A 22617-nucleotide genomic window follows, 5' to 3' on the forward strand; every position below is an offset into this window, starting at 1 on the left:
CTAGCTCAGCAGAATAATGTATTTAAACTCGAGAACAGTGTACATTAGAATTTGTGCACTTGATTTATTAAAGAGAAGTTGAGTAAAATATCTTTAAAAGAAAAAAGCCAATAAAGCATGAAAATACTTAAGTTAACAAACTTAATTTTTTCTTTTGAACTTGAAATCTCAGCAGTTTTAGAAGCAGAATAAGGATTATAAATGGTAATACATTCCATTTTATTTGGTATTGGTTACCCAGAAATCTTTTGTTTATTGCTGGGAAAATCAAGAACAAAATTATTTTAACTAATAGATTTGAAATTTATGTAGAGAATAATAGAATTGTTAAGAACCTGTAAAATAATGTATTCTATATCTCTAGCTGCATATATATTTCAACCTAAGTGTCTATATCAGTTTAGAGTCCCATCAAAGAAACAAAACCAGTAGGAGATAGATAGCTAGATAGCTACACAGATATAGATTAATTGCTTGGAATTGGTTTATGTGATTTTGGGGTTGGGTAGACTCATCTGAAATCCATAGGGCAGGTCATCAAGGACAAGCTGAAATTTTAGACAACAGCTGAAGTCACAGTCCAAGTGTGGAGTTTCTTCTCCAGAGAAGAGTCTATTCTGCTCTTAAGGCCTTTATAACTGATTGAATCAGGATCACCCAGATTATCTAGGATAATCTTCCTTACTTAAGGTAAACTAATTGTAGATTTCATTTATTAAATGCCTTCACAGTAACACCTAGATTAGTGTTTTAATAACCGGAGACTATAGCCTAGCCATGTTGACTCGTAAAACTGACAATCACAGTAACCTAGTAACAATACTGTTTTTTAAGCACAGAATTTTTCTTTATCAGTTTTACTGTATAAATATTTATTTAGAGATTCTCTTTAAAAGGTAATGAGCTAGTCTCAGTTTTTAATGTGAATAACAAAAGAATGATGCAGTAACTATATTCTAATAACCTTTCATGTTTTAACGCATTTACAATTTCTTTAAGTTTCTTTAAGTTAAAAAAGTTTCTTTTAATCTTTCAGTCTGTTTTAGTCCCTCTTTTTATTCAACTACTTTATTATCTGTCTTGCTTAATACTGTACTCTCTTCCATTTCTTAGCATTGACTTAAAACATACAGTTCAAACTGTATGTATGCTACAGTTATACTTGGCATTCATCAACTATTTGTTAGAAGAAAGATTATTTCACGGTTCTTGTATGTTCTACTCTTTAAAGTTCATCTTGGTGTCACATTTGTTTTTTATAAATAATGCCACTACATTGCTGACTTATATTTGGCACATTATGATTCTCAAATATTTCTGTCATATTTTATTCTGTGAAATATATTATTTTATAACAAACAGAAGTTATTTTCAAATAGTGGCCCTGAGTTTCAGAATGAAGACTCTCTAACGATATTTTGAAAAAACTGGTTCATATTGGAAACATTGTTTTGGTATACACTATGTTACCTCTGGGAGAATCTGTGATATTCTGCCAAGGATTATGGTTCTGCTGTCTTACAGTAATACTTTAAAGGTCCATAATATCCTAAAGCTTTGGCAAACTCTGGCTTATGATATTTTAAAGGAGTTTCCTGAAGAAGCCTGATAATTTTTTTTTCCCTAAATCATTTTAAGCCTGACAAATTTTAGGCTAATGCCAAACACTTTGAAAATCCTTCATAGATATGGAGACTTATGAATATATAATTAAAAATTATTCATTAATGGGATATGCACATTTTAACATATTCTGATGGTTTTGTTTTACATTAAAATCAGTACTAATGTGGTGTTATTATGCCTAGTTTACAACATAGGCATATACTTTCCTATGCAGGACACACTTCTGTTTAGACAATGACTGTCATTATGTGAGTCTCATTCATTTCTAATGGCTACATTGAGCCTTTGCTCAAGTTAACTCATTTAACAGGTATTTTTTAATTAGATGCTTATATGTTTGAGGTATAATTCTAGACACTGGGGATGCATTTTAAACAAGACCAGTATCCTTCCTGCTATCATGAAATGCATTATCTAGTAGAGAACAAAGGCATTAGATAAAAATGTCTACAGATCTTTAGGAGTTGAAATAAGTGCTACAAAAGAAAAGTACATAGTGGAATAGATTATATGATAGGAGGAGTAAATTGATTTGGGGGGGACCAGGAAAGTGTTCCTGGAGGAAATCATATTTAACTGAGTAATGAATAATAATAATAGCTAACTCTTAGGGCTTCTTATGTGCCAGGTTCTTATTATGTATTAACTCATTTCAACCTCACAACAGTTTTATGAGGTAGGTACTGTTGTTTTACGGAAGAGGAAACCTTGGCATAGAGAGGTTAGCAAACTCCCCCAAGGTCACATAACTAATGAGTATTAAACCTAAAATTTGAGCCCAGACAGAATAGTCTGTGCTCTTAACCACTATGTTTCATGATAGGAGTTAACTGGGAGGAGGAACAAGGAAGATCATTTTAGACAATGGGAATCCATGTGCTAGTATTTTAAGGTAGGAAAGGGAAAGGAAGACCAGTGTAACTGTTAAGTTGGTGAGTGACAGACAAAATAACAAAAAATAAAGCTAGACAGGGAGTTACGTATTCAGATTTATTAATTATTATATTATCGCTTAGGTTTTAGTATGAAAATATGTCGGAGGGGGAATAAGAATTAATATGAGAAGATTAGTTAAGAGATTGTTGTAGTAATCTAACGAGGGATGATGTTGGATTGGACCCAGATTGTGGCAGATGGAGCAAACTTTACAGATTCTGGAAACATATGGGAAATAGAAATAGCAGGGCTTTTTCTTTGGATTTGAGAAAGGGAGATTACTCCTAAATTTGTAGCTGGAGCAGCTGGCAGGATAGTGGTACCATTTACTGAAACAGTACTAAAGGGAAAGGCTTAAGGAGCAAAATATAAATTCAGTTTGAGTCCTGTTGTGTTTGAGGTAACTTTTATATTAAAGTGAGAAACTGGCTATAAAAGCCTGGAGTTCAGAAGAGAGTTCTGGGCTTGAGATAAAATTTAAGAGTCTTTCAACCTTGGAAGTAAATAAGGAGAAAACACAGTCTGAAGACCCAGAATCAAAGGTGGAGGTACTAGAAGCATTTAAATTTGGGTAGAAGAGGTACCAGTCTACAGAGGAGACTGAGGAGAGGTAGCCAGATAGGTGTAAGGAAAATTGACAAAATGTGGTAAGAGGGAAAACAAAGGAATGCTGCTTCCCATTTTGGTTTTCTGACAATATTATTTACTTTTTCCTTCTAGAACTTCACAGTTGTGCTAAATTGCTTGGCATTCAACTTTGCATGCTCTTTTCTTTATTGAATTGAAGAACTAGAACTTTTATCTCAACTTGCTTTCCTATTTTTTTCCTTTGTTTCTCCTCATTAAATGTTCTTTCAAATTTAATTTTCTTTAAGTTTAGATCACTTGGAGTATTTTTCTGAAAGTGATAGTTTTCATTAATAGTTTTAAAATTTTGTGTTTCAGATCATTCTATATAATGCCACCACCTCAGTTTGAGCTTCCAAGATGTGACCCATACAATATCCTGCCCCCACACCTCACATGATTGCCTGTGTACCATTGTCCTTCATCTCTCCTCCCAGCAGGCAAGACCATACCTTGAATCAGTCCTTCCCATCTTCTGCTCTCAGTTTTCTACCTTTGCCGTTTTTCATTTTCAAATGAAAGACATTCTTTTATCTAAAAAGGAAAAGAGTTTGTTGATCTGCTGCTGTGTCAGACAACGTGTTAGTCACTAGGTACCTGATGATTACATTAAAAATGTATAGACCTTCAAAACGGTGCTGTCTTATTCCTAAACAGTTGATCTGTTGGAAAATAAAAATTACATCATGATATAGATTGTGCCCACCAAAATTTTATATTATTACTAATCTCAGCAAGCCCCATGATGTTACAAGTAACCCCAAGTTGATTTTCTGTTCTTTCTCCATAGTCATGATTCAGAACATTTCTACTTTTCTCAAATTTCTGAACTCAGTTTCAAAAACCTTATATTTGAACCAGACCATCAAGACAGTTTGTCCCTAGCTCCCAATTTCCCCTTCACTTCAAAATTTCTTTATATCTTCATCCAAGCTTTTTCTTCTCCTAGTCTGTGTCAGAAGAAGGATTACTTCTTTTTGCCAAAGGTAAACTTTCCCAGCTGTTTTTCCTGATGCATATGGGAGAAATTCTAGAGAAAAACACAAGATGAAAAATTGTTATTTAATGTGTTGTTTTATTACACATTTATCCTGTTATTCTACATATTTGATTTTTATGTAGTTAATGTAGACTTTGAAAAGCTCTTTTAAAATATCATTTGTACTGTATGTTAATAACTTTAGTGGGGTATATTATTTTGTTATTAAAACATTGTGTTAATCAAATATAAAGTGGAGTTGGTGTTTTTTTTTTACTCAGAGAGACTGGTGGTGGTGGCTGAACACTGTGAACAGAGTCTAGAAGACTTGCTTCGAGAAGGGAAACCTGTGAGGTACTGTATAATATCAGGACAATTACATGAAAAGCAGAAATTGGCAAACAAAAGGCATTTTAACTAAAAACTACAGGATTTTAGTTTCTTCTGTTACTTGTTTAATGATAAAATCCAGGTGTAAATTTTCACTTTAGGAAATTTAATTCACAGGCCTCATAGAAATTCAACATTGACATTATCCAGTGTTCAGCTTTTGTGAGGTAAGCATTCTGCAAAGTACTTGACAAAAAATTAGTAAAGAGGATATACAGGAAAATTTGAAATCTTTTTAGTACAAAGCATTTCTCTAGCTGAGTTTTAAGAGTATTTCCTGAGAGAAGTACATGGTAACTTCTCACAGGGCACTGGTATTCTTAGGGACATAGGACATAGTGAACTGTGTAGAAGGCTAGATTGAAGAATAGAGAGAAATAATAATCATGGCTTGGGTGGAACATAATCATACAGTTTAAATTCAGTTATTTCAGGGGCTTCCCTGGTGGTGCAGTGGTTGAGAGTCTGCCTGCCGATGCAAAAAAAAAAAAAAAAAAAAAAGTATAAATTCAGTTATTTCAATGACACATGAAATTTACTTTCTAAGGCATTTTTGGCAAGAAAAGTGGTCTAAACTCTCTTACAAATATACTATTTTTTTTTTTGGTACGCGGGCCTCTCACTGTTGTGACCTCTCCTGTTGCGGAGCAGGCTCCGGACGTGCAGGCTCAGTGGCCATGGCTCACGGGCCCAGCCGCTCCGCGGCATGTGGGATCTTCCCGGACCGGGGCACGAACCTGTGTCACCTGCATTGGCAGGCGGACTCTCAACCACTGCGCCACCAGGGAAGCCCCAAATACACTATTAAATGAGCTTCTTCACAGATTTTCTGAAATTATCTTAAAATTATGAAAAATGTTTCTTTAATGAATTAAGTTGTACTAAACCAATGAAAAATATTTGCCATGAGCCTTTATAGGATTGTAATTATCCATCCTACATTAAAGAAATATTCTTATTCTTAGTCAATACTCTTTAATCATTGCTATATTATAGATGAAGATAAATCTTTTGCAACGGGGGAAAAATGTGTATCTTATTAAATGGTAGTAATTTAATAGCAGCAAAACAAATAAATTGAATAAAAATACTTTCCTTGCTACTTTAAATGGTTTGGTTTTAAGTGGTCGCTGGAATGAAAGATGCAGATATCAAGTATCCAGTTGCGTCACTTGCTTTTTTAGAAAAGTCTAATCTGACCATGGTGATAAAAGTGACTTTTCTATATATTTAACCTAACTTAGTAAATATGTTTTTATAGGCATAATTTTTGCATGTCACAAATCTTTAATTGTATTTTTTTAAGAACATATTACTCTTTGCCCACCAGTTTAAATTTACACTTTAATTTATAGGCCACCAATGCAAAAAAACAAAAAAAGTTCTCTGTGAAAGCTAGTTGACATTAAAATTGAAAACCAATTGTAGTCATGTCTTTAGGAATTTTAACTGAGTTTGGGTTAAATTTGTATAAAGATTTACAATGCAATATGTATGATGAAAAAGCCACTAACTAGCTAGGCAGCCTTGGACCGGTCTCTTAATCATTTTTCATATCTGTAGAACAAGGAGTTTTACTTGAACTAGGGATCATTCTAGAGGAAGTTATTGTCAGCTTTATATTTTATTTAATATGAATTACATGTGATAATATATTAATCAATTGCCTTTATAAGCATATGTTTTCTAATACTAATATGTTATACTAGTATATTAACCTGCTATTCCCCATTACTTAAATGGTAGATTTTTTTGACAGAAGAACCCATGACAAGTCTAAGTGTAAAATTCAGTGCTATAATATAAAAGGCAAGTTGTTTTAGAAACATCTATTTTATGATCCAGCAATCCTCCTCCTAGGTAGAGGATCTCCTTAAATTTGTGCCCAAGAGGTACATCATTTGCCTCCCTGTAGTCCCAGCCCTGCTTTGGCATTTAATCAAGAGAAAGAAAAAATGCATGCCCACCAAAATATTTGCACAAGAATGTTCCCAGAAACATTATTCATAGTAGCCCCAAACTGGGAAGAACTCAAGTGTCCATCAATGGGAGAATGGGTAAGCAGATTGTGGTATATTAATCAACAATAAAATGGAATAAACTACTGATACAACAACATGATGAACCTTAGAAATATTATGCTGAGCAAAAGAAGCCAGACACAAAAATCATATTCTTCCATTTATATGAAGTTCTAGAGCAATCAAAACTCATCTACTGTGATAGATATAAAAATAGTGCTTGACTCTGGTTGGGAAGAGGGCAATACAAGTACTGATTCAAAATAGCCTTGACTGAACTATCTGTGGAATGGAAATTTTTACATCTTGATTAGGGTATTACTTATGGTGCATGTTCTTGCAAAACTTGTCAAAATTCACTGACGTGTACACTTAAGAGTGTGCATTTTGCCTATGTAAGTTATACTTCAAAAAATTTTTAAAAGCCTGTTGAGTTATTTACTTGGCTTGAGTTGTGAGTCTCTCATATAGCAACAATGTTATGTTGTTAATGAAGATGCTTCATCCAGTGGCATACTTGTTTGTATTTCTTTGTTTCTATAAGAAGAAATAGTATGAATTAGTTATTGCTGCTTAACAAATTACCTCAACACTTAGCAGCTTAAAACAATAATAAACATTTATCAATTTATACAATTTCCCTGGGTCAGGAATTCAAGAACATTTAGCTGGGTGGTTTTAGCTCAGGATCTCATGACATTGCAGTATATCAGCTGGGACTGTAGTCTTCTGAAAGCTTGACTGGGGATTCAGTCAACTGTTTCTAAGTTAGCTCACTCATTTGGTGCCAGTTGTTGACAGAGGGCTTTTCCATAGACCTCTTGGCTATTCTCACAATATGGTGGTTGGCTTCTCAGAGTGAGTGAGTGAGCAATCTAAGAGATGAGAGAAAGCAAGGTGGAAGCGGCAATGCCTTTTATGACCTCTCCTGAGGAGCCACACATTGCTATAGCTCATTGGATACAGAGGTCAGCCATTAATTCTATTCAGTGTGGGAGAGGACGACACAAGAATGTGAATCCCAGGAGTCAGGGGGCATTGGAGCATCTTAGAGTCTGGCTGTCACAGAAGTCTTGGAGATCATACAAGTACTAAAAAAAAAAAAAAAAAAAAAATGGGAAAAGGTAGGAATGAAATACTAAATCAACATTAACACCAACTGGAAAATAAAGTTCCTAAAATTATTCAATACTCATTAGGGGACTTGGGACAGAAAAAAGGAAGAAGTTTACCCTATGAAGAGGACAGATTATTAAGGGAATATCCAGAAGTATCAGAGGACATAGCTATGCTATGATTGGAATTGCTCTACATCATGTAAATTGATGTTACCCATGGTCTTGTGCTCCCAGCCATTCCAGAGGACTCTATAAGCCACAAGTAGAGTAGTTCTTGTCATCAGGGTGGTAGTAACTGTAGGATGTTCCTTCTGATCTCCACATTTCCCTCTTTGCCCATATCTGTCCTTCCTTTACCTACTGAAGAGAACTAAAGGAGAGAGAAGCTGGTGACTCAGAAGACAAATTTCCATTTTCATCATTTTACCTCACTCTACCCTTTTACTTTATTTACTTTTGATTATACTATATAAGGATATAATTGCCATTGCTTTGTCAATAAGATTAAATCCATTAGCTCATGAAAAGTTTTACTTTTCTGTGCTTGTCATCATTTATCGTTGTTTTAGAGATAATAAATCTCATAGCAATGGTTACCAGTAGCCTCAACAGTGTAAAGGTATAAAGAAGCCACCTTTCTTCAATACCCTTATATATGTCTTCATTAGGATAAAATGTTATAGATGGAAGCATATTCTTTGAGTAGGTAGCAGAACATCAATAGGATTAAATGCAGATTTCATACTGTCTTTCATGACATTTACATGGTCTTTTTCATTTATTTAAAATAGAACGTATGGTAGTCTTATGGGTCTTTGTAATTTCTTCAGGTGAGATATTTTTAAATGTTTTTGTAAAGTATTGTTTTTAATCATTCTGGTAATAGATTAAAATTCAATATTTTCCTTGTTCATTTTGGGATATAACATTCAGCACTTACTGCCTTTGAGTAGAAATGATTCTGTCAGGTTCAGTTTCAAGTTGTTATCTGATCCATCCATCTAAATTAGCTTTGTTGAAAACTATTTGACTTTCCACATATTTGGATTACATTAGTCTCCAATAACAGAGCAGGTTTCATGTGCAGAGCTGATGTGCTGCAGTTTTAATTAATTCTATAACCTATTTATGGAAAGTGAGAAGATGTTCTTACGGTTTATAAATCAGTTCTTTCCCCTACTGCCAAAAGTAAGCACCCTGCACCTGTAAGAAAGGCTGATGCAAAGTAAACAGGAAATCTATTTAGATGGGATTGCTATTTGAGATCCATGATTTTTACTTGTACATCTGTCTCTAACTGTTGCAAAACTGTAAGCTGCCAGTTGTCTGGTAGTTATTTGCAGTTCTTTGTCCAAACTTAAGCATCATTTAAGGCATATATCTTACTGGATTTATATTTTGAAGAAAATTTTGCGTTTTCTGTAAAATTGGTGGGATGGGGGATAGAGGAATGAAAACTAGAAACTTAGAGAAGAGTCTTGTATCAATTTACTCACTAACTTTTTTCATGATAAATTTAATATCACTTAACTAAGCAATATTGTACTAAAACATTATGGTAGTAATTCGTATTACAAATGTATTGTAACTTAAGACTATCTTGAGGTTTCAGATCTCACTAGAAAATTAAGTGTTCTTTCTTGTTATAATTTTAATAGCCATAAAACCCTTTTGAGAATTCATGTTATCCAAACCAAAAATAATAATTTTGTGCTATGACCTGAAGCTTATAATTGAGTGAGTCTTTTATGAAATAATGTTATTTGTGAGGGTAGTTTGCTAACCTGGTTTGAAAGAGAAAACTCATTTTCTTTAGAGTCTATTCAAGCTTGAATATGAGGAATTAATTTTGGAGAAAGCTTCTCTCTTTTCAGTGGTTTTTATATGTTACTTGTGCCAGAGTTCTCTCTTGCCAGTATACTCTCCAGTTTCAGTTAAATGATCAAAATTATTTGCTGGAAACATAGAAGCATGGAATTCAATTAAACTCCTATAACCAGTACATTTCAAGAAAAAAAGTACAGCGTTTGAAAGATTTGTTTGAAATCATCTCATATTTGGTGCCTGTGAATCTATTTAATTGCTACCCTAAAGCCAGATTCAAGGTACTGAAAAGTGGAGAAATTTAAATTTCATCTCATTTATAAAATATTTTCCAGAAAATGTTAAAAAAGAGGTATACCTTTTGTCACTCCTATTAAAACAAGCATGAGGGAAATGGTTTGTCTTTTAAGTCTAGGTGCTATTTGGAAAGCATTTCCTGTTTGTGTTATTCAGAGCATGTACTTTTTCTTAATCTATAAAAGTGCCAGCAAGTATAGTTCACGACAGATATTCAGCAGAGTTTTGGCACTTGCAGTAAAGCTCCTGCGTTGTCCTTACATTTGCAAGTGAAGGCAGGGTGAGTAGTGCAGGCAAGTTTCTTTAATGAAATGTAGTTTGTCATATGTTTTTAGGGTTATGATTTTGAAAATTTACCAGAGAACCATCAACATTGCAGAGGTTATACATGAGACTTTGATGGGAAGCAGGCTATGTCTGCAGCTGTTCACTAGCTTGATGGAAAACATGATATGACTTACTCGGATGAGTAAGTTTTATTTGCCCCTATTAAACGATTGCCTACTCACTGAATTAGATATGCCAAAGAATTTTGAACACGTTCTAGAATATGCTCCACAGATGGCTAATGAGCCACAGGTCATAGTCATGAGAAATAGGTAGTAGATACTCTTATTTTAGAATATAACCTGGTGGTGGTAGTTAAGGCTCTCATACATTTTTTGCCTTCAAGGGCCCTAGTTTCAAAATGCATTTGAAATTACCACAGTATAGTCAAGTAACTTAAAGATTTATATAACTGATGTATATTTTTCTTCCAATTTTACTTGTCTTGTTTAAAGACAGAAAATAATACCAAAAAAAGATGGTCTTCACCAGGCATGGAATCTTGCAGCCATCTTTTGCTTTCTCCCTCTCTTGTATCGTTTATTCTATTTGCCAGTCAAGTATTGTTAATACCACCGCTGTGATATTTCTCTTGTCTCTGCTGTCCTCTACATTGTTTAATTCAGGCTTCATTAACAAAGAGCTTGACTGTTGCATTGCAGCATTCTCCTGACTGGTCTTCCTGCTTTTCGTCTTTCCATACTCCAGTTACTCCTACTTTCTGCTGCTATATTAATATTGTTATAGATGAGTCCATTCCCTGCTCAAAAACATTTTGTGTTTCTCCATTTGTGTGTGTGTGTGTGTGTGTGTGTGTGAAGAAAATGCATTTTATAGGCATAGGACCTGACTTTAAACTCTCTAAATTACTTCCAGAGTATCTAAATTGTTCAAGTATTTTCATTGTTGCCAATACATGGTTGAAGAAATTGAGTGCCAGAGAATTGAAATACACCCTGTTGAAGACCAAGCTGTCTTTTTGCCCAATGTAGATAGCACAGTGTACATAACACTTCTTCAAGTAATTCACTTACCTCTGTCTGCCTCTATACCATACCACTGAACCAAAGCACAAATTGTATTTTTCTCCTCCAAATTCCTTTATTACATTGTATCTCTCTAGTTGTAAGGTACCTTTCCCCTCCTAAATTATAATTATTTTCCTTGCAATTATTTAATTAAGGAAGGTATGGTTTACTTTCCCTTAATTAACCATACATTTTTAACATGCATACAGCATTTTTTACTTTTTCTGTCTCCCGAAATTGTTAGCATGAGAGTTTGTATATAGTTAATGTGTTATAAATTAACTGTTAAATGAACTAATTATGTTTTTAGTTTAGTCATGCAGTTTGAATTCTATTTCCCTATTATCTTCATTTTAATCATGTGTCATAATTATATTTCCCAAACAAATGAGTTTTGGTGAAAGTATATTGCAAATGTATCTTGGTAATTTGTTTATTATTTTCTTGGAAATATATTTATTTCTGAGATTTATTATTTTCTTTAAAAATGGAGTGATTCGAGGAAACAAATTGTCGATTTCCTTTCTCATGACTCTGGGGAAGAATCCACTTCTAAGCTCATTCAGGTTGTTGGCAGAATCCAGTTCCTTGCAACTGTATGAATGAGGTCCCTGTTTCCTTGATTACTATTGATGAGGGGCTGCTCTCAGCTCCTGGAAGCCATCTGCATTCCTTATCATGTGGCTTTCTCCATCTCCAAAGCCAGCAATGGATGATATCCCTTGTATCACATCTTGCTCATGCCTGGAATCTCTCTTATTTCCTGTCTCTAATCTCTAGATCCAGATTTCAAGGACTCATGTGATAAGGTCAGCTGCACCATAGAATATAATGTGATCATGAGGGTAAAATCCATCATATTCATAGTCTTGGGGATTATGCCAGGTGTACATCAGGGTACAGGGATTTGGGGAACCATCTTAGAATTCTGCCTACCTCAATTTGGTTAGTAAAGATTTGGGAAAATTTTTTAGTCTTATGGCAAGTGTCATATTTGGTGTTCTCTTTCGTATTAGTAAATCATTTTGGCTGAGATGGTGGGAACTGTGATGTGTCAGGGGTCACCAAGACCACTCCCAGCTTCAGTGATTCAATAGAAGCACTCACAGGACTCAGATGTTATTATACTCATGGTTACATTATACTCATTGCAGCAAAAGGATGCAAAGCAAAATCCAACAAAGAGAAAACAATGGGGCAAAATATGGCGGAAACCAGGCACAGGCTTTCCAGAGTTCTCTCCCAGGAGAGTTGTAGAAGATGTCCTTAATTTCTGCAGCACAAAAATTGTGACAACATGCACAAAGTATTGCCTATTAGAGAAGGCTGGCCTGAGCCTAGGAGTGAGAATTTGTATTGGGGGTTGGTCACAAAGGTACATTAATGCCTGTGTGACTGATTGCAGTTAATGATGCTCCAGACCACCCCCCACACACACACAGAAGGAAGCAGGTGTTCAACATAAATCACATTGTTTGCACAAACTATCTGGACAAGCTAGAGTGATTCAAGCCTTCAAATGGGCAAAACACTTTTATCAGTTAGAGCATTCCAAGAGCATAATTCCCCAAAGCCCGCTAAAGGCCAGACAGGAAAGTAGGCGCTTTGGGGAGAATGCAAGATTTGAAACTGATGAGAGATTCCTTTTTGAGGAGATATCAAGGTAGATTTTATAGCTGTGCCAATAATTTATGAAATATGTGTGACTTTATATAGACTAATGGTTGCTGGTCTTGTTCAGTTAAGGTTTGTGTAAAGCCTTTTTTTTCATTCATCAGCAAAGTATTAGCTCTCCATTGTTGCTGTAACATATTGCCACAAGTTTAGCAGGTTAAAGCAACACAAATTTATTATCTCATAGTTCTATAAATCAAAAGCCTATTGGGCTTGGGTGGTTTCTATGCTTCAGGTCTAACAAAGCCAAAATCAAGGTGCTGGCGGGGCTACATTTCCCCTGGAGGACCCAGGGGAGAATCCATTTCTAGGCTTATTCCCGGTGTTAGTAGAATTTAATTCCAGGCAGTTGTAGGACTGAGATCCTTGTTGTAGGACTGAGATCCTTGCTGGCTGATGGCCAGGAGTTGTTCTTAGCTTCTAGAAGCCACCAGCATTCCCTGGCTCATGGCCCCATTTCTTCATCTTCAAAGCTAGTAGCAGCAGGCCTAGTCCTTCTGATACTTTGAATCTCTGGCTCTTCTGCTTTGCTCTTCTACTTTAGGGGTTCACATGACTACGGTGGCCCTCCTGGATAATTTGGGGTACTCTCCCTACTTTAAGATTAGCTGATTAGCAACCTAATTCCATCTGCAAAGTCCCTGTACAGTAGTACCTAGACTAGTGATTGAATTAAAACCTAGGTGACAGGAATCTTGGGAGAATTCTGCCTACCACATTCTTTATACATGTATACATGGCCAGAAACCATGTAAATATGTTGGTATAGAATGCTGACCTGTTATTTTCCATTAGAGACACTTTTTTTAAGCCAAATACATCCTCAGTTGAAATTTTTAGTGAAGTAATAGATGCATGTTATTTTGATAGAAAGAGAGTGTGAGTGAGTGCACAAGAGTAAGGACTAGAGTGAGGAAGGAGACTAAATTTGGGATGGGGAATATTTGTAATAGAGATTATAAACTCATTTGAGTCCAGGCAAATAATTTGAGTGAAGTGTACTGAACTGAAACTGGGTTAAACTGGAAAGCAGGTAACATGTCAAAAAGATGCAGCTAATATTCAGCTCCAGCTCCTGTGTTGCCTTGTAAGAATGTGTCCCGGTGTTACTGTCTCTTTCAGATTTTCAAAAGAACTCAGAATCTGGATTCTTACGTGAAATCTCTGAATTTCTAAACATTTTCAAGTAGTTAAAAAGTTTTAAAAGACCATGATCCAAACAAAACAAAATAATGGGCCGAATTTGGCCAATGGGCAGCCAATTGGCAATATCTGGTCTAAGAAGTTAAGTTGTTGCTAGAGGAGGATACTCTATGCTTTGTCTGATTTAAACAGATGGGGTCATTGTGAGAAGAAGTGAAAAGTACTGGGTTTTTTAACTTCTAAGAATCATTCACTTATTTAACACATTGGAGAGAAAAGGTGAAATAACTGCATTTTCTAATTTTACTAGTGAGGTGGGAATTAAAAAATTGTTTTTGTTTTAACAGCAGAATGATCTGAGAATGATAGGGCCCATCTGTGTTGGAAATTATTTTCACCTATGATAACTTTCTACTTTAAGAAAAGCATGTGTGTAGCCTCAGTAGTCAACTATCACAGCATTTTTTTCATTTACTCATTGTTTTGCCTCCTATTAATTCCTTCAGTGAGTGAGGACACTTTAGTAAACTAACTAAGGAGGTTTGTGTTAGGAGTTGCACTGACTTTAAGGGAACACCTTGTATTTTATTCTGTGGTATTGTCTATACCCATGAAAGGCAAAAGAAGGAGGAAATAGTAATGAAAATTGAAATTAACCAGTACAGTTTCCTATTGGGAAATGTTTGAAAAGCAGAAACTTCTGAGTTGATAAATTATAAGGTGTCAACATGTAAAAGAACACAAATAAGTTCTTGAAATCAGTCTGTAAGAGGCTCAGAGGGTTTTTTTATTGTTTTATTTTTGTCTTCTTTTTAGCTATACTTTTTTTAAGTGCTTGTGGTAGCTATTACAATGTACATCCTTAATTTATCACAGTCTTCCATGATTAATATTATGCCAATTCATATATAATGTAGGAATCTTATAACAATATACTTCTGTCAGTATTTACTGTCCTCCCATCCTTTGGGTATTGTTGTCATACATTTTACAATTTATATTTACTTTATATATATTATAAATCTGACCATACATTATTTTTTTGCTTTAAACAATTTCTTTAAAGACCTTGAGAAATTAGGAAAAACAATTCTTTTGCATTTAACTACATATTTACCATTTCCTGAGCTCTTTATTCCTTTGTTTTGATCCAGGTTTCCATCTGGCCTCATTTTCCTTCAGCCTGAAAAACTTCCTTTAAAATTTCTTTTAGTGCAAGTCTGTTGTTGACAAATTCTTACAGATTTTGGTGATCTGAAAATGTCTTTATATTACCTAACTTATTTTTTTCTTGACAGTATTTAATTATAAAAATGTCAAACATAGCAAAGTTGAAGGAATTATACAATATACCTTTATCCTACAGTTAACATTTTTGCCAACTTTTGCTTTATCATATATCTGTCCCTCCCACTACCTGCTCATTAACTCATTCTATTATTTTGATGCATTTCAAAGTCAGTTGCACATTGAGTACACTTTATCCCTAAATCTTTCAGCATGTATATCATTAAGTGTAATTTAATATGCATGCTTATGATTTCTTTTTAGGTAAAATTTATATTCAGTGAAGTACAGAAGCCTGTGTATCATTTGATGGGTTTTGAAAAATGTATATACATCTCTGTAGCCCAAATACACATTAAGATTAGGTCTCTACCATCATCCTAGAAATTTTCCTAATGCCTTTTCTCAGTAAATCTTTGCCATTCACCCCACCCACAACTCCTAGAGGCAACCACTTTTCTGATTTTTTTCACCTAAGATTAGTTTTGCTAATTCTAGTACTTTATATAATTAGAATTATACAGTATATACCCTTTTCTGTAAGGATTCTTTCACTCACCCTCATGTTTCTGAGAGTCATCTATGTGGTTTCGTATATTATAACTCATTCCTCTTTATTGTTGAGGTGTATTACATTTTTTGAATATGCCATGGTTTATTTAGCAGTTATCTGTTTATGAACTCCTGGGATATTTCCAGGTTTTTGACTATCATAACAAGTTGCTGTGAGTGCTCTCATAAGTCTTTATCTACTTATTTATTTATTTTTGGCTGCATTGGGTCTTCGTTGCTGTGTGCAGGCTCTCTCTAGTTGCGGAGAGCAGGGGCTACTCTTCGTTGCAGTGCGTATGCTTCTCATTGCGGTGGTTTCTCTTGTTGCGGAGCACAGGCTCTAGGCACACGGGCTTCAGTAGTTATGGTACGCAGGCTCAGTAGTTGTGGCTCGCATGCTCCAGAGCACAGGCTCAGTAGTTGTGGTGCACAGGCTTAGTTGCTCCGCAGCATGTGGGATCTTCCTGGACCAGGGATTGAACCCATGTCCCCTGCATTGGCAGGCGGGTTCTTAACCACTGTGCCACCAGGGAAGTCCCTCGTAAGTCTTTCTGTGGGCAAATGTTTTCATATCTCTGCATATATATGTAGCAGTAGAAGTGATGGCTTATATATGTATAAGCATATGTGTCTGTGTATGTATATGTATAAGTATATAAGTATATGATTAATACTATTAGAAACCACCAGACCTTTTTCCAAAATGTTGTACCTTTTACATTTCCTACCAACAATGTGTGAGAGCTCTAGTTCCTCCATATCCTTGCCAGCAGTTGATGTTTTCATTCTTTGAGTCATAGTGAGTATAAAGTGGTATCTCACTGTAGATTTAATTTCCATTTCCATGATGACTCAAAATGTTGGGCACTTTCTGTGTACTAATTGGACATTCATATCGTGACATACATACCTGTTCAATTTGGGGGATCCCATTTTTAAGTGGGTTATTTGTCTTTTTATTATTGATTTATAGGCATTCTTTGTACATTCTCTATATTCTCCATATATAGACTTTGCTAGATATTTTTTGCAAGTATTTTCTGCCAGTATGGCTTGTCTATTCTTAAGGTGTACCTTGATGAATAGAAGTTATTATTTAGAATGAAGTCTAGTGTACCAATTTTTCCTTTTTTGGTTATTGCTTTTTGAGAAAACTTTGCCTTCTCCCAAGTCATGAAGATATTCTCATATGTTTTCTTCTAGAAGCATTATAGTTTTAGATTTTATGGTGGATCTTTGATCTTTCTCAATTTAATATTTGTATATGGTGTTCAAGTTCAGTTTTTGCCATATGGATATCCAGTTGTTCCAGCTCTATTTGTTTAAAAGATATTTCTTTTCCCATAGGATTGCTTTAGTGTTTTTATTGAAAATTAAATGGCCATGTAATTGTAGGTCTGTTTGACCTTTATTTTGTTTCATTTATCTCTTTTACTATCCTTATGCCTGTCTTAATTACTCTAACTTTATAGTAAATCTTGAAGTCAGGAAATATAAGGTTCCCAACTTTGTTCTTTTGTTTCAAGATTGCTTTAACTATCCTTGGTTTTTTGCATTTCCAGATAAATTTTATAATAACTTTCTCAATTTCTAAAACTGTCTGTTGGTATTCTGATTGGGATTGCATTGCATCTGCGGACAAATTTGGGAACAACTAACATCTTAACAATATTGAGTCTTCCAATAAATGAACATGTTGTTTCTCTCCAAATTTTTTTTTAAATTTATTTATTTAATTTATTTTTGGCTGTATTGGGTCTTCATTCCTGTGCGTGGGCTTTCTCTAGTTTTGGCAAGTGGGGGCTACTCTTTGTTGCAGTGTGCGGGCTTCTCACTGCGGTGGCTTCTCTTGTTGCAGAGCACAGCCTCTAGGCACGGGCTTCAGTAGTTGTGGCACGCAGGCTCAGTAGTTGTGGCTTGCAGGCTCTAGAGCTCAGGATCAGTAGTTGTGGTGTATGGGCTTAGTTGCTCCATGGCATGTGGGATCTTCCTGGACCAGGGCTTGAACCTGTGTCCCCTGCATTGGCAGGGGGATTCTTAATTACTGTGCCACCAGGGAAGCCCTCTCTCCAGATTTTTAAGTCTTCCTTATCTCAGCAATGTTTGATAGTTTACAGTGTAGAGTTCTTGTTCTTTTGTTAAATTCATTCCTAAGTATCTTATGTTTTGATATGACTATAGATAAATTTGTTTTATTTTCCAATTGTTTGTCGGCTAGTATGTAGAAATGCAAGCAGCATAGGCATGCAGTATATAAAAATACAAACATGAACTAGGTCAACAAAAATAAACATAAGACCTATAGATTGTAAGAAGAAGGAAGAGGAGAAAGGATACAAAGGGGAGGAAGAGTTGGAAACATATTTCTATTTAATGATGATATGGTTGTTTATGTGGAAAATCCTAAGGAATCTAAAAAAGTACTGTTTGAGGTGCTTCCCTGGTGGCGCAGCGGTTGAGAGTCCGCCTGCCGATGCAGGGGACACGGGTTCGTGCCCCGGTCTGGGAAGATCCCACATGCCGCGTAGCGGCTGGGCCCGTGAGCCATGGACACTGAGCCTGCACGTCCGGAGCCTGTGCTCCGCAATGGGAGAGGCCACAACAGTGAGAGGGCCGCGTACCACAAAAAAAACAAAAACAAAAACTACTCTTTGAATTAATAAGTGAGTTTATAGTAAGGTCACAGGAAACAAGGCCAGTATAAAAATATCAGCAATAAGTTGTTAGAATATGTTGCTTACTTAGCAGTAAATCGCCCAAACTGCTTAGCATCTAATTTTTTCTTAGGTGTATTAGATTAAATCTTCCTCTTGGAAGATCAAGTAATCCAGTGAGGTAGAAAGCGATTATTTAATGTAGTCTTTGAATAATATTAAGGCCTAGAGCAAATTCACTAGCTCATAGTCCCTAGAACTTAGATATGAAACTATTTTAGGTAGACAGGGTGCCAGAAATCACCAAACTGGGCGCTTGTGCTACAGCAAAGGTGACTTGACAATTTCTGTCTATTGGTCATCTGAGATGAGATAGTTGGAAAACTGAGATAGCCTTTGTTTTTGATGATAATAAATACTTCTTTAATGTTTTAATAAAAGATATTTTTGACTGAATGGAGGGTGATCCTATCTCTGTGTGGATATGGGTTGCAGTCATAATTGCTAGCAGGGTCAGGACTTTTCTCAGAGAGCAAGATTGGATCTGATCAATTTCTTGAACACATACTTGATTTTAGCCCCAGTGGACAGTAGAATAAAACATGGGAGAAATTGTCTTTGTTTGAAAACAGAATTGACAGTGGAAGTTGTCAAATGTCCTTTTCTATCATAGAATAAGCCCCCGTAAAATTTTTAAATTTGAGCAAGTCTGCAAGGGTAAGCTTGTCAAAATATAGCAAAACTAACCTCCAGATACCTAGAAGAGTTAACTTGTCCAAAGGCATTCTTTAAAATTATTCATCTGGATGGCACTATACTCTCCAAAACGATTTCAGTTTTGACATAATTAAAGGTTAGAAATTCTTTTAAGCAATAATTGGCCAAAATTTCTTGAAGCTATTTCTGGATGGAGGGTCACGTCATCAGTATGCAAAAGGACCTCTTTCTACAATGTCAGCAGGCAGACATCTAGTTCACCTAAAAGCTGTTCAAACTAAGGAGGGGAGGACTATCGCTGGCTCTTTGTATTTTTCTCTCAAAACAGATTTTTGCCCTGACAGAGTGGGCCATTTTTGCTTATTATAATCTTAAAATAGTATTTCCTTATAGGGTTTTTGAGTAATGTTAAAAAGCCTTGAGATAATATTTATGTTGTATAGTTTGGCACATAAGCAAATACTGTCTGTGGTGTCAAAAGCAGATGACAGGGCTTCCCTGGTGGCACAGTGGTTAAGAGGCTGCCTGCCGATGCAGGGGACACGGGTTCGTGTCCTGGTCCGGGAAGATCCCACATGCCGTGGAGCGGCTAGGCCCATGAGCCGTGGCCACTGAGCCTGCGCGTCCAGAGCCTGTGCTCTGCAACAGGAGAGGCCACAACAGTGAGAGGCCCGTGTACCGCAAAAAAAAAAAAAAGCAGATGACATATCAAAAAAATCAATCAAAAGATTTACCAACAGAAACTGACTGACTTTAATAGATGCTAATTAAGGTGATGGTCAGTGGAAAGGTAGTTATAACTTTTCCTTTACTCTTTTAAATGTTAGCCTTGAAAAATTATGTCAATAATTAATTGGCAAAAAATTTTAGGAGCTATCTAAATGAGCTTTCTCTACACTTTTTAATAGGATGTGTTACACATTACACCCTAACCCTTGGTATATACTGAGGGAATTATATATATGAGGTCTTAAATAAGTTAATGTTAGCAGCACTTTTAAGAGCTTTGGGACATTCTTTAAGTGGAGCACTTTTAAATTTAAAACATTTAATCATATCATTCATAAACAAGAGAGATAGAGAAAAGGAAGGGACACAGTATTTTTATTGAGCACATACTATATTGTAGTTACTTTGCTATATACTTTTCATAGGTAACTTTAAGGTTATTACTCCTAGTTAGTGAGTGATCTAAGGTTTACAGAATATCAAATATCTACTAAAGTCACAGTGTAGCATAAATAGTGAACTATGCCTCTGAAAGGCCTGTTCTCACTGTAGCCTTTCTTAGAGCAACAGTACTCCAGAATCTGCCTTTATGACAGGTCCTGTTCAAACAGCACAGTCTTTTGAGAGAATGAGTTGCTTTAAATTTCCAAGTTCAATGAGTCCTATCCATTAATTATCAGACTGTCTTGATGGCTCTGTGGGGATTTCTTTGTTTCCTGGCATTTTTATCCAACTAGAAACCAGAGAACCCAGTGCTTTCACTTGCTTCACAAAGAAGCAAGCAAAACTTGTTTCTTTATGACAGAAATCTATTGGTATACTCATGGCAAAATGGTTTCTGTTGTAAGATAGTTGGGGTGGAGAAATGATCACTATATATACTGCAAAACAATATACATGGGGTTCATGAGTTCTTATTTTATTTTGGCTTCCTCAGCCACCTATTTCAATTATTTATGCAAATGCAAAGTTTAAATTAGAAATGATTTATTTATCCTAAATTATTCAGAACCTCAAAAGGGAAGGACTAGACAAAAATAATGATGATGATAGCAACAGCATAATTGCAGAATTTTGTGCAATACTTTGTGCTAAACATTGTCCTAAGCACTCTACAATGGTTATCTTATTTTTTTCTTATAGGAGCTCTATGATGTGGTTTACTAATATTACTTCCATTTGATGTGTGAGGAAAGTTAGGCTCTTAGGAGGGATCCAAGAAGTAAAGTAATTTTTCCCTGGTCATACAACTAATGAGTTGTAAGAGTTCCAGGTTCTCCCCTAATGATGGCAAAATGATCATAACTCTAACTTCATATCCTCTCAGTCTTCCAGAAAGGAGCAAGCCATTTTTATTGGATGCTGTGTAAAACCTAAGATTTTCAATCAGAACAATTATTATAGCCAGGAGAAAACAATTGACAAAGTCCCGAGTCATGTTTCCACTCCTAAAGGCAGGACAAGTGAGCTGAGGAGTACAGGAGAGAGGTGGAACCTGAAATGAAAATTGTAAGTTATCATTGGAAGAAAGGGGCATGAATACCAGGAAGGGAAACAACAAATGTCTACTGCATTTTAAAGAATAAGTAACTGCTCTAAGCCTCAGTTACTATATCACTACCTGGAGCTTAAACTCTTTCTTTTGATTTCACCATCCATGCTGTTAAACACAGAAAAGCAGTGTAGTGTAGTGGTTAAGGACATGGACTCTAAGACCAACCTGCTGGCTTTGAATCAACTCGTTTCCATGAGTGTCTCTGCTTCAATTTTTTTACCTTCTAGGATAGTGGGGAGAATTAATGAAGTAATAGATGTGAATTACTTATAACAGCACTTGATATAGTACAAGTTATCTGTTTCCTATTAGTAGCAGTAGTGGTAATAGTGTTATTATAGCTACTATAGTGTACTAAATGATTATTGGATATTATTATCAATAAGCATTGCCTGTGCAACAGTTATAGCCTTTCTATGATGACCAATTATGATTAATCTACTCAAGCATCATTCCATACTTCTTCAAGTACATATATGTTTCAGATACTGGGCTAGGTGCTAGTGTGTCTGAAGATGAAAATATAAAATCCCAGCCTTTAAAGAAATTGCTAGCTAGTGAGTAGACAGAGCTGTAACAAACAATTATAAAATTGCATTTTTCGGGGGGGGGATGTACTCACAAGAAGTATATGCAAGTTATCTTGGTAGACAGAGTACCTCACAACCAGGAGAATCCAGAAAAGTTTTTCTAAGAAAATAATGCTTGTGTTGAATCTTAAAGGATGGATAAGTGTCATCTAAGTGGACCAACTAGAAGGGCAGAGAAAATAGCAAGTGCAAAAAGACATTGGTATGCAAGCATATGACTAAAGTAGAGGCAGAGGGTCTGTGGGAAGAGAAGTGGAGGAAATGAACTTGGAGAGCTAAGTACTAAAAACATCCATCAGAAAGCAGTGAAAGTGCTCTCCCTATTTTCATTTCTATAACAGTTTTGGAGGGTAGGAGAGGGCACTCTTGTTTAAGATGATGAGTCTTAATATGTGCTATTTTGGACAGTGACTTAAGATGAAAAAGTGGTGGTCATATGAAGAATGAGAGATTTCCTATTTATGAGCTCCTCCCACATTACCTAGAAGAAAGATTCTGATTTTTCTCTGCTCTAGTCATCTCAATAAATGAAAGTGTTAGCTC

The 22617-nt window shown here is 35.6% G+C and overlaps 1 protein-coding gene across 8 annotated transcripts in view; it reads left to right on the forward strand.

Annotated features, from left to right (window-relative positions):
- Positions 1-22617, forward strand: part of TBCK (TBC1 domain containing kinase) — a 244075-nt gene that overhangs the window by 10479 nt on the left and 210979 nt on the right. For 7 of the 8 annotated variants that reach the window (XR_013827926.1, XM_079919204.1, XM_079919201.1 and 4 more), the window contains one exon: positions 4450-4522. Coding sequence is in view for 6 of the 8 variants with exons in the window: in XM_079919204.1 (XP_079775330.1) it covers positions 4450-4522 (73 nt within the window). In the remaining 2 variants the exon portion in view is untranslated. Of the gene's footprint in view, positions 1-4449; positions 4523-4690; positions 4726-22617 lie in introns of those variants that run through there. The other variant, XM_079919206.1, reaches the window with a different exon arrangement.

Source organism: Stenella coeruleoalba (assembly GCF_951394435.1).
Source record: "Stenella coeruleoalba genome assembly, chromosome: 4".
Taxonomy (NCBI): domain Eukaryota; kingdom Metazoa; phylum Chordata; class Mammalia; order Artiodactyla; family Delphinidae; genus Stenella; species Stenella coeruleoalba.